The sequence below is a fragment of the Gracilinanus agilis genome, chromosome 1 (genome assembly GCF_016433145.1).
Source record: "Gracilinanus agilis isolate LMUSP501 chromosome 1, AgileGrace, whole genome shotgun sequence".
Taxonomy (NCBI): Eukaryota; Metazoa; Chordata; class Mammalia; order Didelphimorphia; family Didelphidae; genus Gracilinanus; species Gracilinanus agilis.
This window is the reverse complement of record NC_058130.1, coordinates 715,573,529-715,594,122: the sequence shown is the minus strand read 5'-3', so window position 1 is coordinate 715,594,122 and position 20,594 is coordinate 715,573,529. Positions and strand designations below refer to the sequence as shown.

The 20,594-nt window shown below is 37.6% G+C and overlaps 1 protein-coding gene across 1 annotated transcript in view; it reads left to right on the top strand.

Moving 5' to 3' along the window:
- KDM4B (lysine demethylase 4B) overlaps positions 1-20,594 on the top strand; it is a 314,929-nt gene that overhangs the window by 241,620 nt on the left and 52,715 nt on the right. The window contains exons 9-11 of the mRNA XM_044670970.1: positions 12,441-12,637; positions 19,427-19,528; positions 20,013-20,185. Of these exons, the coding sequence (XP_044526905.1) occupies positions 12,441-12,637; positions 19,427-19,528; positions 20,013-20,185 (472 nt within the window). The remainder of the gene's footprint in view (positions 1-12,440; positions 12,638-19,426; positions 19,529-20,012; positions 20,186-20,594) is intronic.

Here is a 20,594-nt window from a genome sequence, read left to right as displayed (position 1 = left end):
AATTAGGGTAGTATATGTAGGGGAGAAAAGACATTCTACTATGCAATTTCATAAGTATTATAGACATAATAGTATGACGTAAATTATAATTTTTTTCTTTCCTCTTTATAGAAAGTTTTTTTAGTCACAAAATGAAGGGAAAATACATAAATCCCAGTTTTGCAATTGTTTATATACTTTAAATATTCTATCTTGTATAATTTTAACTTCCTATTATGTAATCTTCTCCTTCAGAGCAGGGACCAAGCTTTCTACAGTAAATGACATTCATTCAGACTTTCAATTTAGAATTGATAATAAATCAGATGTGGTACCCATGATTTCTTAGCAAGCAAAATTTTTTAAACTGGGTTTTTCCTTTCTGAATTTTTATAGACATAATTTCAGAATTCATTCTAAAGTCTACAACATTTTTTCAAATGAAATAAACACCTATGAAATTGAAGAATATTCAGTATTCTAGGTTGAACTTTCTTGAAACTTCAAGAGCTTTAATAATTATGAAACATTATTGTTGGAATTGTCTTTCTGTTTTAACTTTTTTAAAACATGTACTTCTGAATTTCCATTTATATCTTAATTTGTGATATATACCTGAAAGAAAATGAAAACTTAATTTTCCTGTGGTCCCTGATTTGAGAGTACTAAAGTTTAGTACTTAAAGGATCTGTGACTTCATTGTTAGTTTTGCTCCATTCACTATTAGAGACCTTAACTCCTCCAATGCCTTAGAAGATGTTAGTCTTTTTGAGTTATTACACAAAATATTTCTTCCATACTTTGACCAACCTTTTACTGAGAAAACTGTTTGAATCAACTAGACTGGTCCTTAGACAAAAGAAACACTATCCATCTCGAGGTCTATAGTTGAAGGTCTTGTAGCAGTAAAGGATTTGCCAGACCTACTAGTATAACTCTCAAAGACTCTCATTAAATCAACAGAAATTTAGCAGAGGACCTGAAATAAAATTAAGAGAAACATGATGACCAGAATTGGGGACCACACTTTGCCTTGTTCAGACAATATATAGATTAATTGTTGGGTGTCATGTTTAGAAAGATAATTTTTGAGCTGGGGAGTATCCAGAGGAGGACAAGCAAGACCGTATTCAGTTGAAAGATATATGAATATATATATCCTGATATATATATTCTGATATATATCCTGATATATATCCTGAAAAAAGAGAAGATTTTGGGGTAGCCAAAAAGTATTTGAAGAATTACACGTTGAACTGAATACCTTTTCCAGTCCTTCTCAAACTCCTCATATTATATACATCTGTGATTCTGTAAATAACATTTTTAATTGACTTCTAACACAAACTTAGAGTAATTGTACTCTCACCTTTGCCTCCCCCACATCCAACAACCCATGTTTATTTATAAAACCTATCTAATATAGTACTTTCTCAAAAATAATAAAAAGGATGTTTTCACCTTGTTAACCATGGGTTAAGGTGGGTTTCTAATTTTTTAGCTGGCCTTTTAATAAGCCCACGAGATCCAGATACTTGAAAGACTATTCTTCCATCTCCACTCAAAGCTGAGTCCACAGGAATCTAAGTAAATCACAGGAAGACTAATCAAAATGTGTGAACTCTGGCTAATAATAATAAATGTAAACTAAAGTGCTATAAAAAGTGGGTTTATTAGTCCCTGAAGAGCCTTCACTCTGCTCTATCCTCATATGGCAGCATCTAGGCCACTTGAAGATTTGGGATTTTGAATATCAGTTCTTAAGTAATTAAGCAAAGTGAATATGAAAGCAATGGATTAATGATCTATCTTGAATAAATATACAGATTTATTGTGAACAAGGATAGTTTTAATTTTAAAACAGTTTAAAGTCAACCCAAATGTAGGTTTTCATTTTTATTAATTTGGATTTTTGTATGGTTTTTTTTTAATGCCTTGCTTTTTCAAGCTGCATTACCTTGAGGGATTTTGAGATTGGGAGATCTAGAAGAATCTGAACATCAAAATGGGGCCTTTCTTGAGATCTTTTGCCTGTCTTAAATACTAGGTTTTAGGAATTAGGTCGGTGATGGCAAACCTATGACACGTGTAGCCATTTTCGATGACACATGGCCGCGTATAGAGGATGAAACATTTACTGTAGTGTAGTGTAGACGCTCTGCACTAGGACAACTTTACCTATATTAATTTGCCTATTTTGGTTTATTAAATAGTTACATATTACAATTATACATTTTTGTTATTTAAACTATAAATATTGTGAAATTATGGTTTTTTTTCTCAAAGTGACACACCACCTAAGTTATGCTCAGTTTTTTGGCTTAAAAGGTTGCCCATATATGAATTAGATAATCATATATGAGAGACAGGACATGATTTGGCTGAGCAAAGTGAATTTTGTTTGGTATTGTCATTTCACAATTTTTTTCTGTCTTCCATGATGACTTTCAGAGGAAGTGATTGATTATCACTAAATTTGATATATTCCCAAAAGTATCTCTAGTAGATCATGTTGTGGCCAATTGTTGCTCATGAAATAAAATAGTAGTTGTTAAAGATTTTCAGATTTGCATATTGATTAATTGAATTTTAACCAGAGTCTAGTGAAAATTAGTATGTAGGAAGATATTCTAGACAGATGGTGATCAAATCAATTTGTTAATTTCTTTTGTAACTTAAAATTTTGCATTATATCCAATTAGCAATCTTTACAGTCAACAGATATTAATTAAGCCTTTTCTTTGTAAAAGACTCTTTGCTGAGCACGGGACTTGCAAAGATGAAAAAATTTCCCTCAGGAAGCTGAAGTTCTCCTAGTAGTAGGTCATATACCATTTTACACAAACAATATTAGGTAGAGTGTGATAGGAGAGATCTAGACAGGGGAGGGAAGACATATATGGACAGTGAATCCTTTAAAAGTCTTTGCTAGGTCTTTAAGTGTGATAGTTTTAAAAGCTTAATCAGAATAGGTAGCAAGTTTGATGTCAAACTACAGAAATGCTGCTCCTAGTCTCTTGGTGCCTTCACAGCGAGGTTGCAGGAACTCCAGGGGACTCTTGACTCAATGCTACACCCATAGTGAGAATTTTGGGGAACATAGAAAGGAGAGCTTTTGATTCTTTGGTGTTAGCTCATGTTTATAAGGAGTACTTGCTCTCACTGGATAAAATGAGAGACATTTAAAAACATTCAACTGATTAATTAAATTGTCACAGGCAGCTCTGCTGAGAGGAGCTGTCAGAAGCTTTTTGAGGTGCATTTTGCCAAGTTGTCAAGCCTTTTCTGATGCAAAGCACAGCAGCAAGGGCTAATTCCTTTCTCTTTTGGGGGTGAGGGAGAAGTATTAGGGTTCAAAGAATCTGTATACCCAAATGGCTTCAGAGTAATTTTCATTGTTTAAAGTATGCTGGCCTCAAAAAGAAGGTAGGTTTCTGAATGAAGATATGTTTATTCTGGTACTGTGAAAATAGATCATGCAATTTTTGGAGGTAGAAACCCTCAGTTATAATCCCACCCAATATGTTAGCTTTGTGATCCAGAACAAGTCCTTCACATCTCTCTTGTGTAAGCTAGAGTGATAATTCTAATACTCTTGCTGAGGTGAAAATATTTTGTAAACCTTAAGTTACATACATATAAATTGTGATTATCAAAACTATTTGGGAATCAAGGATCCCACTGAATTCCTTGAAGGGGGTTGATTCTTACTTTATTAGCTTCCTGTTCCAAGTCTTTGAGATCTTGGCCATATCCTATCCCTGATAGTGGTGCTGGAAGACTGCTGGACTCGTTCTGGGTCCTACTGCAAGGCTTTCTCACTTTCATTTGTTTCCAGATAGCAAGGCTCAGTAATTACCAGCCACCCCAGCTTTTTGCTGGAGTGGATTGGCAAAGGGGACTGTCTCCCAGATGAACTCAATACTCATTATTCGGCAATTCTCCTAGAGCTTTTCAGGGCAGTGAAAGCCCCCATTGCCTTAGAGGGGCTGGTCTCTTTGCACTTTATGTTGCAGTTAGAGTACAGTGTACTCTAGGGTGCTCTCACTACTGTAGGAGGTCTTTCAAGACCTTCTCTCCCCTGTCCATTTGTACCTAATTTCTCCATTAGAAAGTAATGACACAGACCAATTCCCTTTTGAGAGAGTTTTCCATCTCTGTCTTGAAGGCCGACAGGGGAATGTTAAGCTGCAGGAAGGGAATTGAAAACACTCAGTTTTAATTTCAGTAACTACATGTACCAAAGGAGAGGGAGAAGGCAGGCACAAAGGGGAGAAAATGAGAACGTTCTGGGCTACTTTAAGAAAACAAATATGGGAGAGATCTGTTCAGATTTCATTTTCTTCCTTTCCCTAATCGCCATTGAGGATGTTACTGCCAGACAGAGCTGTCTTATTTTCTGCCTGTAGGCATTTTGGGAAAAGCACTAAGTAAATGATTTGTGAGCTTTTACTATGTTTACAGTGAAATACAATTAAAACTAGTCAGAACACGAGCCTATCAATTTTTATGTAAAATTGTATCAGCCAAACTCCTTGGGATGCTAATCAAACCAGAGGAGAATAGTGCTAATTAGAAAAGATCAGTTTATGTGAGGAAATTAGATCTTTCAACCCTTGCTTTTTCAGCCTTGTTGTAACCACATTTGTAGTTTGGGCTTCTTTATCTTGTGTAATTGAACTAAAACTGAGTTTGCAGCAAGAAGTTCCTTGGCTCAAATTCTACTCATGGGATGAATTCTGCCTCTATGACCTTGGGCGAGTCACTGTATATCTCTTGGCCTCTGTTCTCTCCTATGTAAAGTGGAGAGATTGGGCTGGAGATTGGTGGAGTAGAAAATGTGTTGGATTCAGATTCTTATTGTCTTGTTACTATCTGGGAAGCCTTGGTTCAGTCACAGAGCCTCTCTGGGTCCAAGTTTCTATCTTGGTAAAATAAGGGTATTGGGCTAGGTAATTTCTAAAGACTTGCCTAGTTCCAAAACACACAGAGTTGGGAGGGAGCTTTAGAGGCTGTATAATTCAACCTTTAATTGACTGAAATTCTTTTTATTGCATACATACATGATCAGTAGTCATTTAACCTTTGCTTGAAGATCTCTAGGACAAGTAGGATTTAAGAACCCACTACTTCCCAAGTTATCTTCTCACTTTGGAATAGCCCTACAAAAGGTTAAATTTGACTCTGCATTATTCCTAGTTCCAGGTCACAGACTTTCAGAGACTTCTTGAAGATAGCTAACATTTCCCCACAAGTCTTCTTTTCTTCAAACTTTTTTTTAGTTCCTTTAGATATTTTCTCTTTTTTTCTTTCTTAAACCCTTACCTTCTCTTCTGTATTAATATCAATTCTAAAACAGAAGACTGACAAGGGCTAGACAATCTGAATTAAGTGATTTTTTTTCCCCAGGGTCACACAGCTAGGAAATGCCCGAGACCAGATTTGAACCCAGGCCTTCCTAAATCCAGGCCTGGTTTTCTATCCACTGTGCTACCTAGCTGCTACCAGATATTTTTTATATGGTATTCTCTTGAGACCCTTCCAACCCTGGCCATTTTACTTTGGACAATCTTCAGTTTATCAAAATTTCCTAGGACTCCCAGAACTGAATGAATACAGTACTCTTGGTGTGATTTAGCTAGTACAGAGTACAGTGAGGGAATCTATATATCTTGGATATAATAAATCTCTTTTAAAAAATTGAGATCTTTTTTATCACCTACATTTATATTATCTCTGTTAATGCATTCTGTTTGTTTTTTGTTACTATATCATACTGTCAATTCATGTAGAACTTTAATTTCTGCAAAACTCCCGGACCTTTAAACCGTACTACTCTAGCCATGCCTACTGTCTTGTACTTATAAAAGTTGAGTTTTTTTTTAATCCAAATGCAAGACTTTACATACATTTATTCAGCATTTTAACCTGTCTTTTGGATCCTGACTTGTATCTTCCATTAGCTAACTTAGCTTTCTCTCTCAAGTTGTGATTAGCACAAAGTTGCCCTGTTGCCAAGCTTATGATGAGCCTTCCCTGTGGGGAATCCAGTGTGCTTCTTGTTGATAGTTTACTGCCACAGCCTGACAGCCATTAAGCACATACTCTATGTAGAGCACAGTTGTGGGCACTGGGGACATTGGTAGTTTGAAGAAAACCTTATTCCCTGCCTTCAGCAACTTATAGTATAGTAGGAGCAATATGTATGTTTACACATGTTATTCTTATATTATAGTGAAGTCTAATTTTATTTGGTTTTGAGATGGGGTCAGAGGTAGTAGCATTTTAGTTCACTATCAAAGGACGGGTGGGAATTTGTCAGGAGAAAAGTAGAAAGGTGCTCTTTTCCACAAAAAGGAATAGTGAGAACAAAGACAGATGAAGTGCAGTAAATAAATATTTGGTGCACAAAGGGGCCTGACTTGAGATAAAACTATTTGTGAGATCAGTTTAGAAATTATGGTGTAGAAACATGTTGTACAAAGCATTAAATGTTAGACAAAGGTGGTTGAACTTAGGGGACATTGGGTGTGAAAGATAAATAGGACAAACAGTCCCTTCTGGGCATAAGAAAAGTTTGAATCTCAGATCTGCCACTTAGACCTGTGTGACCCTGGGCAAGTCACTGAGCCTCAGGTTTTAGCAGCAGGAATCATTTACAAAGTACCTCTTATGTGCCCAGGCACTGTGCTAAATTCTGGGGCTACAAAGAGAGGCCAAAGACATTACTTCCCCTTAAGGAGTTTACAGTCTGAAAAGGTGTAGACACAAGCAAGGTATATAGAGAATAATTTGGAAATGAAGAAGAGAAGTGTTTGGGAAAGGGTTCCTGTAGAAGGTAGGTTAGATGAGACTTGAAGGTTGGCCAGGAAGCAGAGATGAAAAGATTATGTGGTGATAGTTGGCACTGATAAAAACACTTTTAAGATTTATAAAGCACTTTACAAATAGGTGTAAAGTATTTCATTTTATTTTAATAGCAACCCTAAGGGACTATCATTATTCCCATTTTATAGATGAGGAAACTGAGTCTTAGACTAAGCAACTTGCCCAGGGCCACACAGCTAGTCAAATACCTAGTTGACTCAGGATTTGACACAGTCTCTTGATTTCAGTTCAGTGCTTCATCCACTTTCCCATCTATTTGCCTTATTTCTCTATCTCTTAATATGAGGGAGCTGAACTAGATGATCTCTAAGATTCTTTCTGACTCTAAGATGCCATGTGATTTTAGCAACCTTGCAAAGAGTGGTTTGAAAAATGGAGAAGATGGAGGAAGACCTAGTAAGAGGCAATTATGGTGATCCAGGTAGAATGATCAGGCATATCAACTCCTTTACTTTTTGTCTTTCTTCTCACCTCTCCTCCTTTCCTGGTCCCCTCTCTCCCTCTTTCCCTTTCTGTAATCCTCAAGCTAATTTTACTATGTTTCATAGGCAAAGTAGAGAGTGGGCACCAGTTGTGATTTGAAACACACTGGGAGCTCTTCCCTTCACCCTCTACTATAAATCTCCCCCATCTCAGTGTGCTCCAGTGTTGAAAATACTTCTCTATTAGATACTTTTTCCTCTGAATTCTCTTTATTAAATGCAAATATAGGAAATATTATGTTGTATAGAAAGGATGGTGGATTAGAGTTGGGACCTGAGTTTAAATTCTTTGCTCTGCCACTTACTGGCTCTGACCATAAGAAAATTACTTAACCTCTCTGGGCCTTCTTCTGAAAATTAGACTAAAGTCAGTGTGAAATAGCCCCTGAATTCAATAAACTTGAGACTCATCTCTTTAAAAGTTGGGTTCAATGAGCATACACTTTTTACTTCATGCAGCTTTGAGTTGTCTTCTTTGTCATTCTGCTGAGAAGTGAGCTGGCCTGTGTTTGGGACCAACTGATCTGCTCTAAAAAGTGGGTCTTCATGTTCTTGTCCATGGATGCACACAGGTGTTTTTTTTTAATTACTTAAGGAAAAGTAATTGAAAAACCACTCAATACAAATCCCTTAAGCCACGCATGATGGTAATGCTGGGGAAAGCTTTGGGCCAGCAAGGAGTCTGAAACATGGGCACCATCTGTGTTCCAGCCACTCCTTGGCCAAATTACATTCCAAGCCTTTCTTTCCAGTGCTATTTTTCATTAAATGAATTGAATTTGTTGGAAATCACCTAGCCATAAATATTCCCTCCTGCTCAGTACAGTCAGATTATTACTGCTCCCCAAGTCAATGCTTTGGAACAGAGCAGAAGGCGACTAGCTCTCCTTGTGAAATGAAAAACAGAATAAAAAATACTGGGCTGGAGGAACTGGGGCAGCAGGGAATTCTGCAGAGAATATTTCCCCCCTCAACCATTTCATATTCCTGGCCAGAAATTTTAAATGTTGTTTGTTAATGAATGAGTGCATTTGGAAGGGGGCTGTTGAGGCAGTATAATATCACTTAGTCTTTTTTAAATTGAGACTTTGCTATTTCTTTGAATTTCTGCTGAGAAAGTGACAGTGATATTATGGTAGTTAAAACAAGAGCCATGTGTACCTAAAATTGTGAAAGAGATTTAAACCTTTGTTCTGAGTCTTTCTGCTTGATGGAAAACCAGAGACAAGATACTATATAGATGATAATGTCTTACCTTTAGGGCTTTATAAAACACTTTTTTTCAAGTAGCATACCGACTCAAATAGTATAAGTGCTTTCAGTCACCATTTTAAATATTAAGAAACTATTTGTGTGATCACACAGCTAGCTAAGTCTCAAAGGAAGGATTCAAACCCACTTCTGCCACATAGCCTAGTATTTTGTTTCACTACACCTCACTGCCTCTTTCAGATTTAGAAAAGACTTAACGAATCATAAATTTTAGAATTAATTTGAAGGGACATTACAAGTCATCTAGTTCAACTCTTCCAGGCTATAAATTCCCTCATTGGTGGCTGTCCTGCTTCTCTGTGAATACTTGTAAGCTTTCTGCTTGTGGCTCAGTGGAAGAACACTAGGCAAGTAACGTTTGTACTCACCTTACCAAGAAGCTATGATCATATTGACTTCCCTAGGTAGTTCAGAAAAGACGTCATCTACTCCAATTCCACATCTTACAAATTAGGATATTGAGTTGTAAAGAGGTCAGAAAACTTGCTCAATGTCACAGAGCTATGAAGTAATGGAATCAGGACTTAAACATGGGTTTTCTGATTAGAAGAAGAATGTCAGGACAGCCAAGTGGCTCAGTGAATAGAGAGTCAGGCTTAAAGATAGGAGGTCCTGGTTTCCAGTCTGGCCTCAAGAACCTTTTCTAGTTGTGTTGACCCTGAGCAAATTACCTAACTCCAATTGCCTAGTCCTTACTCCTTTTCTGCCTTAGAATCTTACATATGTAGTATCTAAGGCAGAAGGTAAGGATTTTTAAGTGTCCTTTACATTATAAAATACTTATTTCATATTTCTAGTCCTCTTTAAGGCTCCAGTCTGACCTTATCACTGTTCAGAAACTCTCACTGGCTTTCTATTGCCTCTAAAATAAAATATAGATTCCTCAGCATAGTACAGTAGAGCTCCCATATCTGCAGAGTATTCGTTCTAAGACCTCACTAGATGGCTGAAACCATGGCTATAAACAAACACCTGCCAACCTCACATAGAATATGATTTTCTTATACTCATGCATAACAATGCTTAATTGATCAATAAAACACATTGCCAACATTAAATACAATAATAATAAAGTAAATTGACATTGTTATAGAGTAATATACAATACTTTCTCCCCCCCCCCAGTTCTACTGGAGATACATTCCAAAACCCCCAATGTGGATGCCTAAAACTGCTGATAGTGGCCAATCAAATACAGACTATTCTCACTTTAACTTTTTATACCTAAGTTTACTTTACTGTATAGTACTGTGCTCTCTCTTCCCTCCCCTGCCCCTTGGTGACACTGCAGCCTCCTCCTCCACTGCTACCACCCTCCCCCAATAGCAACAATAACCACCCACCAGGTGAAAGCAAAAGAACTGATATGTGCTCTCCACTGTAGCAGGCAGACTACTACAGCTGGTCTGGTGCTGAAAAAAGAGAACGTTGCCCCACTCTATCTTCCTAGATCTTTGATAACTGAAACCTTGGAAAGAAAATTGTGGATAAGGGAGAATTTCTGTATATAAGGTCCACCTTGATCTAAGAGCCTACCTTTCCTTGTATTCCCATTCATGCCCAGCAACCAGTTTGGTCTACCATTTCCCTCCCCTTAGCCAAAATCCACATTTGGTTAATTGCCTTTGTACCCTCACTCAACTCTGTACCTGGAATTCACTCCCTCCTCATCTCTGCTTCAAGTACTACCACGTTAGATGAAATCTTCTCCCTTCTTATTCCCCTCTCCCTATTGGATTCATTAGTGATTTTTTCCCTTCTAAAGTTCCTTTGATATTATATTTTCCTGTAAATATGCTATATTTCTCTCACCTCCTGTTCAAGTAGAACACAAGCTTCTTGAGGGAAGGGAATGTTTCATTTTGTCATTTTGGTCTTTGTCAGCACATAGAGTTCCTTGCGCATTTTCAGGTGCTTGATAACTACTTGTTGATTTGACAATAGTACAATTGGATGAATAAAAGGGGGGAGATTTTTCCAGGGTGTCCCACATTTTACCTACTAAGTATCTATATACTGTACTTACACAAAGAATCTAGGCATGGAATTTTGGAGTTAGAAGTTACTTCAGCTCTTCCCTCACAACATCTTCAGTTAAGTGCTCATACAAAAAAAAACTCTGGTAATGAGGAACCTATTCAAGTAACATACCTTCATCCTGATGGAAGGTTTGTCATTGTCCTGGACACCTTTCCTTTCCTTGTGTATATGGTCATGTGATATAATTAAAAGTGCATGGTATTAGGATAAGGAGAATTGACTTTGAACATTGGCTCCATCACTTAGATTTCTGTACCTGGTTGAATTTCTTTGGCTTTCTACCCTAGTTTCACCCATCTGTAAAATGGGCTTTAGTAATACTTATAATACGAAAGACAACTTGGTTGTGAGGAAAGAAAAGTAAAATTAGAAATTGTCATTGTAATCCTCCACTCATCTTTCTAGTCTACCTTTGCTTTTCTTCTTGCAAAATGAACATTCTTTGCTAAAAATATTTTCAAGAAAAAGCAATTCCCACACTACATTTTGGTTTGTTTTTGGGGAGACAACTGAGCAACTTGTTTTGGATTTTAGATCTGTCTAGTAATTTCCACAAGTCCTAGAAATAGTAAAAACTATTTGTTTGATGCTACTGTTTTTCTGAAACCTTCCCTCTTCTGGGAAGCAGGGAAGGCAGGAAGAGACTTTGTTTCTGTCTCTGATTATGGAGATTAATTCTACCAGGGCAGCTCAACAAACTCTTGTGATCTTATATATAGTTACCTGGGGATTCTTAAGGGACTTGATGTTGGCCAGATGGCTAGTAGTGTATGCCTTAGGCCTGGTCTTCCTGACTTAAAGGCTCACCATCTATTCATGTACTATCTGTAGTATATTCATTCATTCTAAGTACTAATACTGTTTCTTCATGGCTGTTTCTTTAATGGGTAAGGATAAGGCAGATCAACTTTTTATCCATTGGTCTCTAAAGCCACTTAAGTAGTTTTCCTATTGCCTTCCTTAAATATGGGCCAGCCTGCTTTATTTCATGTAAACTGTTTGGATAACCTATTCATCTACTCTAATGCTGACCACCTCAGCAGGCTTTGTGCTAAGCTCTTAGTAAAAACTGCCACCTTCAGTTTCTGTGTTGAGCTCAGTTGTTAAGAGGGTAGCACCATTTGAACAGTCTTTTCTCCATTATTTTAATATCTGCTTCTTTTTATTTAGATACTTCAATTCCAGTCAACAAACATTTATGACGTACTTGCTTTGTACTGTGCTAGGCTGTGGGGGCACAGGAATGAAAAAAAAAAACAAACAACCCACCACCACCACAGTCTACCTGAAAGCACTTAGAATCTAATAGGGAGAATACGGCATGAACCTAAATATAATACAAAGTAAATTATGTTAGGAACAAAAGGAAAAACCAGACAGGATGCTCTAGGAAAAATTTAACATCAAAATTTAACATCAACACTGCAAGGTGAATAGCTTAAATATCATTATCCTCAACTTACAAGTGAGGAAACATATTTAAAGACTTAAGTTCCTTGCCATGTTACATAATTAACAAGAATCAGGACTTAGATTATCAGAGCAAGAAAAGAACTCAGATCTAATCCAAATTCCTCATTTTATTGAGGAGGAATCAAACTCAAGAGGAGACATGAAGGGACTTGCCCAAGGTTACACCACTGGAGTGGTTGTAGAGCCAGAGATTAGATGATGAAAAAGTGGGAACAGAATCTTTGCAAGGCAGGTGGTTTACAGAAACAAAATTAAATTTAAATGTATATGATCTACTTTTTTTCTTTTCTTTTTTTGGGGGGGCAGTGTACCTGCCGAAAGGACATGGTGAAAATTTCAATGGATGTTTTTGTGAGAGTGCTGCAGCCAGAGCGCTATGAACTGTGGAAACAAGGAAAAGATATTACTGCTTTGGATCACATGAAACCCACTGCACTAACTAGCCCCGAACTCATGGCTTGGAATGAGACCAAGGCTGTGCTGAAAGCTAAGCTCCTTCGAAGGTAAGATTTGTCATGAACAGGTTTCTTCAAAGGATCAGCTTCCACTCATTATTGCACTCCTGGCATTCTGAAAGTAAGACAGGGCTCAAAGGTAGCAGACCTCATTGGGAAAAGAGAGATTTTTAGTTCTCATTCACAGATAGCAGGCAGAGAGGTATAGACATTTTCAAACTATCTTGATTTCTCTTTCCTTCTCTATTTTCAACTTGTCTGTATCTCTGGTGAGATGTGTTTAAAAGGGTACTGTATTCTTATAGTTGTGTCCCAAGGCAGGAAGGCAGAGTCCTACAGATATTGCCTCTCTCTCCAACATAAGAAAAATGTTGGTAGCATTCTGATCTATTTTTAAGATTTTTAAGTGTCATCAAAGGAAGAATACAAGCCCCTTTTTGGTGGTTCAAGATTTTTCTTCCTTGCCTTTCACCATTTCTATTCAGTTAGAAATCTGCCTGTCTCCCCACTCCCTTCCCCCACTCTAAGTTTATGCTATTCTTTCTTTATTCTCTGATATCACATAGGTTGTATCCCCATCTTCTAAAAGAAAAGTGCCTATGGCAGACCTTGTTTCTCTTTCCCAATGAGATTGTTCAAAAGCTTCTTGGCTTGTGGGAGATATCAGACTCCTTCTCTAGTAAATTAGCTGGACTTCAACAATTCTTGAAGGGATGCACCTAGTGTATCTGCCTTAGTTTTTCCTGAACTCTTTTTTTTTTTTTTAAACCCTTGTACTTCGGTGTATTGCCTCATAGGTGGAAGATTGGTAAGGGTGGGCAATGGAGGTCAAGTGACTTGCCCAGGGTCACACAGCTGGGAAGTGGCTGAGGCCAGGTTTGAACCTAGGACCTCCTGTCTCTAGGTCTGGCTCTCACTCCACTGAGCTACCCAGCTGCCCCCTCCTGAACTCTTAAAAGAAAAAGATTCACAAAATTGGCAATGCCACAATGTAATTTCTAGAATTTTTAAAAGACCTTGTTTTGACAAAGTTCCAAGTAGGTACAATTTAGAATTTTCTCAGATTTACCTCAAAAAACTCCATGAGTACTCCAAGCTTTCCTTGAAGTGTTTTTTGAATAGAATAAAGTAGACTAGAAATAAAGGAGCTTCAAAGGCTGTTTTGGAGGATGGTGGAAAGAAGGTTATGGAAGGAGGAAGCCACAACTTATGGAAGACAGGAATCTTCCAGGAAACATAGATTTAAACATCAATCTTTTGACTAAGTTTGGAAATTATCTTTGTATCAGGAATTAAAAGGCACTTTGAATTGTATAACAGGCACTTTCCAAACAATCTTCTTCTCATAAACACACATTTTCAACTTTGTTATTCCTTTCAGAATATCTGAACAAGTGTCTTTTCCCCCTTAGAGTGATCTGGATCTGTCAGGGACGCTTGTTTGCCATCAGTTGCAACAGTGGAATTCTCAATTAGGACCTAGCAAATACTAACTATGCCTTTATTGAATTTGAATTTCATGCTCAAACAGCCCTTGGTTAGGCTTTGTGTTGGTGGAGAGAAGGGGATTGATAAAAGAACATTTCTTCTCTTCATCAAACTCCTTAGATGGTTTGAAACTTTTCTCTAATCCCCACTTAAGATAGAACTGAGGCTTCAGGTGGAATTTGGACATCTCCCAATCATCTGGACCTTTAGAGAGCTGAAGAACAATAGGAATGTTCTTCACACTTATTCCTGGTTAACCATAGGGGGACTAAGTTCTGAGAGTTTGGAAGCAAGAAAATTCCTCTTCTCCATGTGCAAGGAGTTGCTCATTTATGGAGAAAATTCAGTATTCAGAATATACTTCTTTCCAACCATTGTTTTTTAAGAGTTTTATTTAACTTGCATAGCTCTATCCCCATCTTTGGCCTGTCATTGTGACCCCATTTTATAAGCTGCCACCTGATACGTTTATGCATTTTGGGCCATCTCTACTTCGTCTCTCAGGCTCATTTTTTCAAGTTCTCTGGTACTTATCTTTGAAAATAATAACATTAGACTGCTCCCATCACCAAGAATAAAGGTTAGTTTTTCTCTTTTATGATTTTTTTCTTTTACTTCTGATTTCCTATTGTCCCTCTGCTATAAGAAAATAAGGTTTTGGTTGGGGCTATTTTTTGGTAACTCTCTTATGGCACTTGTGTATTAAAGGTGAAATGTTATACAGACATAGCCTTAGCTAGGGAAGATGCTCTGAGATGGTATTTGCATAATAGTTAATTGATTGTAGTCCAAGCTAATTGGTCAACAGAGTAGATTGCCAATAATGAGGTATCACATTTCCAAAACTGTAATTGGCATAGGAGGTTTTATAAATGGCCTGCCAATAGGAGAACCAAAATCAAGCTGGAATGAGAACTCTTTCTCTGTTAGTCATGCTCACCACAAGAAAGAGGAAAAAAACCCTCAACTTTGTCAAGAGGAAAACTGAATTACCAGAGATTGGAATGTTCCATATATACACATATAGATAGATATAGCTTCTATCTATATGCCTCTCTTCCTTCTCCTTCTCTACCTCCTCACTCATTTGTGCCTCCCTCATCTTTGAACATAAATGAAGTTACTGGTGCTTTAAGGTAAAAGAAAGTACAAAGTAAGCTGGCTCTTTCATTTTTATCATTCTTTGCCTCTCCCTCTCCATAGAAGCTCTCTTTCTACTGTCCTCTAAGGATTTATATTCTGAGAGTGGGACTGAATAACAAATTCAATAATGTTACTAAGGATATACTTTTCTTTCAAACCTTTGGTATGTAAAGAAACAAAGTTTAAAAATGTAATTGAGATACCTTTTTCTTTGGAAAGCTTGATTAATGACCAGTTTCTTAAAGTTGATGAGTAGAACTGATCCTACTAGTTCCTACAACTGAAACATGATTTATACTTGAGTAAGGAAGAAAAATAGCTTCTTTCTGCAGCATTCTTCTCTCACTGCCCCTCCTCCATCTAAAGTGTCTGTCTCATCTGACTTTGTAATCTGTAGGTAATCCTTTCCTACCAGTTTTTGGCCTACTCAGTCATAGACACAGATAACAAAGCTTTAAAGAGTGACTAGAGAACACTCACCAAATATATTATTGGTTAAAGTTGAATTGAAACAGATCGTCTCTCTTTATCCTTCCCTTTTCTTTTGTCTTCCCCTTCCTTCCCCCTCTCCCCCCTTTTTCTTCCCTTTCCACTTCCTCCCATTAACATTTTTTTCCTTTTAAAAATAAAATATTTATAGGCATTTACTCAGTAAGAGGAACATCACCACAGCAAGTTCTCCAGAAAATCTTTTTAAGGCTTTTTCCCCTTCCCTTCATCTTCTTCCAATCCCAGGTATACTATTATGAAGGAAATCCTATTACATTGGGATGTATGAATAGGCTATTTAGTCATTTCCTCCATATGGTGAGTCTGATACCATCCTATAGTAGCTACATTTGCTTACTACCTGGGGATGGAAACCATTTTGTGGGTTTCCTTGCTAGTGTAATTTGGACGTGCTATTTTAGGTCCTAGTTCATAGACTGAATTTCTGAAGCTTTTTTTCCCCCCTGCTTTGAATAATATTGAATTCTAAAATCTCTGACCAGGAAGAAACCTGAAGAATCTGGCCTAATCATTATACTATTTACTATATAGTCTTCATGATAAATAGAACTCATTTAGTATACATTTATTAAGCACTTATTGTGTGCCAGTGCTGAGCACTGGGGTACAAATAAGAAGACAAGTCTTTGCTTTCAAGGAGCTTAGAGCTTAATGGGAGAAGACAATATTTAAAAGAAAGTTGAAGTGGGGGCAACTAGAGAGCATGATATTTGTGGAGTGAAAACCAAGGAGTGCCAATGATGGGAAATTAAGTTCAGCTAAAGTTTCCTGAAGAGGAATGGTCTGCTTAGTAGGATAGTGGGATTGCATATCATTGAAGTTCTTCAAAGAGAGGCTGGATGACCACTTTTTGGGGGATACTTTAAAAGGGATTCTTGGACAGGTAGAGGTTGAATTAGGTGACCTCTGAAGTCTTTTCCAATTTTTAGATATTATGATCAATCCTCTAATGTGATATGCTAGATCATAAAACTATGTAGCCACAAGATCAAAGGGTTCATGTAGTCTACCTCCTCATATTGGCAAGACCCAGAGAATAATTTGCCCAAGTTCACATGAGAACTAATAGCAAAAATGGGATTTGAACCTACGTTGTCTTTCTATCATGTTGCCTTTCACAGTATAGGCCTATGTATACAATAGGAAATTTGGGCAGTAAAATGCCTAGTGGTGTTATCTAGATAGTTTTGGTCCTATAGGTGCTTAGATAAAATGTAGGAAGGGACCTTAGAGGTTATTGAGGCCCATCTTCTAATTTTATAGAGAGGAAACTGAAGCCTAGAGAAGTTAAATGACTTACAGAATAATTTTGCTAGTAAAAGTGTATTGGAGGATACAGAGTCAGTCCAACATTCTACCTCTTTATACTACATTGCCCCTATTTTGCTCCCATGATTAAAAAAAAATAATTTAAAAATTAGCCAGTTCCCCACAGGCTGTCTAATGCTTCTTTTTAAGGAGAACATTCTAAAGTCGTCTCCTGATCATTACAGCAGGTATGCTCTGCTGGCTCCCTAGATGCCTGTGTGTGTGTATATGTGTGTCTATTTCCCCTTTAACAAAATTAACTGGGAATTTTAAAGAATATTTGCCTTGTTTCTGATGCTTCACATTTCCCAAGATCTCCTGTGCAAAGCACAAAGTGGGACTACTAAGTAACAACATTAAAATGTTTTTCCTTTTGAGGAGAGACTCTGTTTTTAGGAACTTCTTCAGCAGGGAGAAAAGCTGATCTTTTTGGATTCAGCTGAATGTTCCTGCTAATGAATATCTTGCAGGTGTGAAGTTAACATCTATACTTAGAGGGTGACCATATGGTTGGAGTCTAGCAATTATAAGTGACTGCGTAGATTCATTTTTCCTCTATTAATCATTATTTTGGTTTAGTATCCCCCTCCCTTCTTCATTCAGCCTGTTGTCTCATTAAGGACTTTGCTACTTTCATTCTACTCCAATTCTAATTAGCAGCCTGATTTCTGGACAAGCTCTGGGAATGGGAGTAGCTGGATCTCTATTCCATCAGAGGCTTAGGTGGGTAGGTAGTTATTGGAAGGATTCACTCTGCTTTATCATTCTGAAGCAGATGTAGTGGTGCAAAATGGAAAAAGCATATGGAAGCTTCCCCTATCTCCAAGTTTTCTGTTTACTAAAATTGATGACATTTACAATTCTTTAAAACAGTTTGCTCTTAACTCTTAAAGCATCTTAAATTTTATTTAACCCTTCTCTGCCTCCTTCTAAAAAAAAAAAAAAGAATAGAGGTGACAAAAAGAGAAACAGGAGTAGAAAGGGAATGTGTCTGCCTTATTTATTGCCACTCCAATATATGTTCACTAATTCATCTACATTTTACCTTCCCTGGAGAAAGAAGTATTCTGGTAAAGATGAGAAGAGTTTGGGGGATTAAGAATAAGTCTAAATGTTGTTGTTGTTCAGGCATGTCAGACTTTCATGACGTCATTTGAAGTTTTCTTGGCAAAGATAATGGAGTGGTTTGCCATTTCTTTCTCAGCTCATTTTACAGATGAGGAAACTGAGGCAAACAGGGTCAAGTGACTTGCTTAGTGTCTCTCTCTCTCTCTCTCTCTCTCTCTCTCTCACACACACACACACACACACACACACACACACAGAGCTAGTATGTGTTTGAAACCAGATTTGTACTAAGTCATCTCTGACTCCAGGCCTGGCATATCCAATGTACCACCTAGCTGTCCCACATATAAATATCCCATATTTATTTCTTTTTCCTTGGCTTTTAAGTTGTTTGACCAAGATTCCGCTCAAATGGAAACATACCACCTACCTAATTAATTAGCCTTGTGGTCAAATTTACAACAACAAGGTCTAAGGACTTTCTTCTCCACTTTCTTCCCTTTTGTACATTTAGCAAAAGGTTAATTTCACAATATCTCTAGTTTCTCTATTGACTTTTTGTTAGGGGACATTATAGAATGAGATTCCTTCTTAGACTTTCTGACAGAATGACCTGTAGAGTCCTTCCTAACTCCCAGGATTGTGGTATTCTGTGAATCTAGACCTTTGGAATTTTTTTTCTTCTCTGGCTTGGCTGGAAATGTCTGTTTTGAGATTAATAAAGCTACTTCTAGAAGTTCTTTTTCATCTAAAAGCAATCTTCCCCACATAGGAAGTACTCTCTAAGCTTTCCTCTTCCCTTGGAAGAATTGGTTGAAACTGGATAAAACTTCTTATCTGCCTATTCTTGGTTTCTTCTATTTAGTGTACCTTCTTTTAAAATAAGCTGTTCTCTTCCGTCCTTTTGTTACTTTCTCCAAGCTACTCTTTGTCACGTGGAATGAATATGTATGTTTGCCCATTTAATTTTAAAATGGTCTGCACAGCCATAACATTTTCCTAAGATGTTATACTCTGAAATAAAAATGAGGCACTCTTTTTTTTTAGGAAGCTTCTTCTGGCTCCCTTGCCCTGCCCTGATAAGTTCCTGGGAATTGGGAAGTAAAGAAGTCAGTCTTTCCTTAAGTACACTAAAGGTGGAAAGGGGGAGCTCAAAGAGAAGTTGTAGAAATGGGTATTTGTATGTAATATATTCACAAAATTGTTGTATGGGGGGAAAGCCAGGGAGGGGAAATAAAAATCTAGACAGATAATTAGATAATGTCTTAAAGAGATGAAGAAAAATCTTAGAGAAAAAAACCCTGAAAATTTACATTCTAGACAAATTAGTCTGAAGGAAAACAAACAATGGAAAAAGACTGAGGAGGAGAAAAAACCAAATATAGAAAGGAAGAGAGAGCAGAACAAAAAGCCTGGCCTATCGTAAGTCATTTCTTTTTACTCTCTTCCAAGAAGTTTGTTTGACATTTTCTTTCAGAATTCGCACTCAATTCAAAGCATCCCTTGTCCCCTTTATACGTAAACATAAGGAACACTCCTTTGACTTATATCGTCAAAGAGTCTTTTCCAGACGTCCACTGGGTGTTAGGTTTGTCTTCCCACTTCCAGATGTCATCAGCATCCTCTGCTTGGCATCAGCACTGTACCCATGTTGGACCATTACCCTTGCCCCCTTCCCTCTCTTTGAATCTATTCTTCTGTTATCACCTCAACCCTTTCCCCTACATCTCCTCCCTAGAGAAAGTGTTCTCCTTTCTCCCCACTGATGGAGCAGATATGCTGGCCCAAGTGATGTAGCTTCTCTCAAAAAGGGAGGGAGAAAAGGAGGGTGGAGTAGGTTTTTTTGGAGGGTCTTAAGTTCTTTAACCAAGAATGTCAAATTACTTTCCCAAATCTACCATCCTAGGTCCCATAGGAAAAAAAGCCAGCCTAGACGGCATAAGACGGAAGACCAGAAGTCTTTGGGAGAGGTCATGGCTGCAGAAACCCTTTTGGAGGAGAGCAAAGTAAAGGAAGAGCCCAAACATGGACCTGACCTAGAGGAAGAAGAGCAGCACAAAGCCCCTGAGAGTGGTGAAGGTAAGTAACAGCCACTTGTCAGTGGCTCTTCTTTCAAGCCCAGAAGTGGGGCAGAATTATTCTTGAAGGTGCTTGGTTACCGCATGATGTTTCGTGAGGTTTTCGGGGGAGGAGGGGGCAGAGGTGGTCAATAATAACTCATTAAGTTTTCCATCAAAGGAGAGAAGGCATTTAACTGCAAAGATGAAATCACACATCCGTGAAGTATTGATAAGCTTATTGTTTGTTTCAACCACAAGATGAATGGAGTCTTTTCCAAAGTGCTCGTTTAGTACTTACTGAAATGCACTAGCAGTAGATTTGCCCTTTCTCTTTAAGAATTCAGTGAAAATAGCTTTTTTGGCAGGGTTGGAAGTTTTTGCCAGAGCTATTAAAATTTTGTAAAAATGTGTACATTACAGGAATTAAG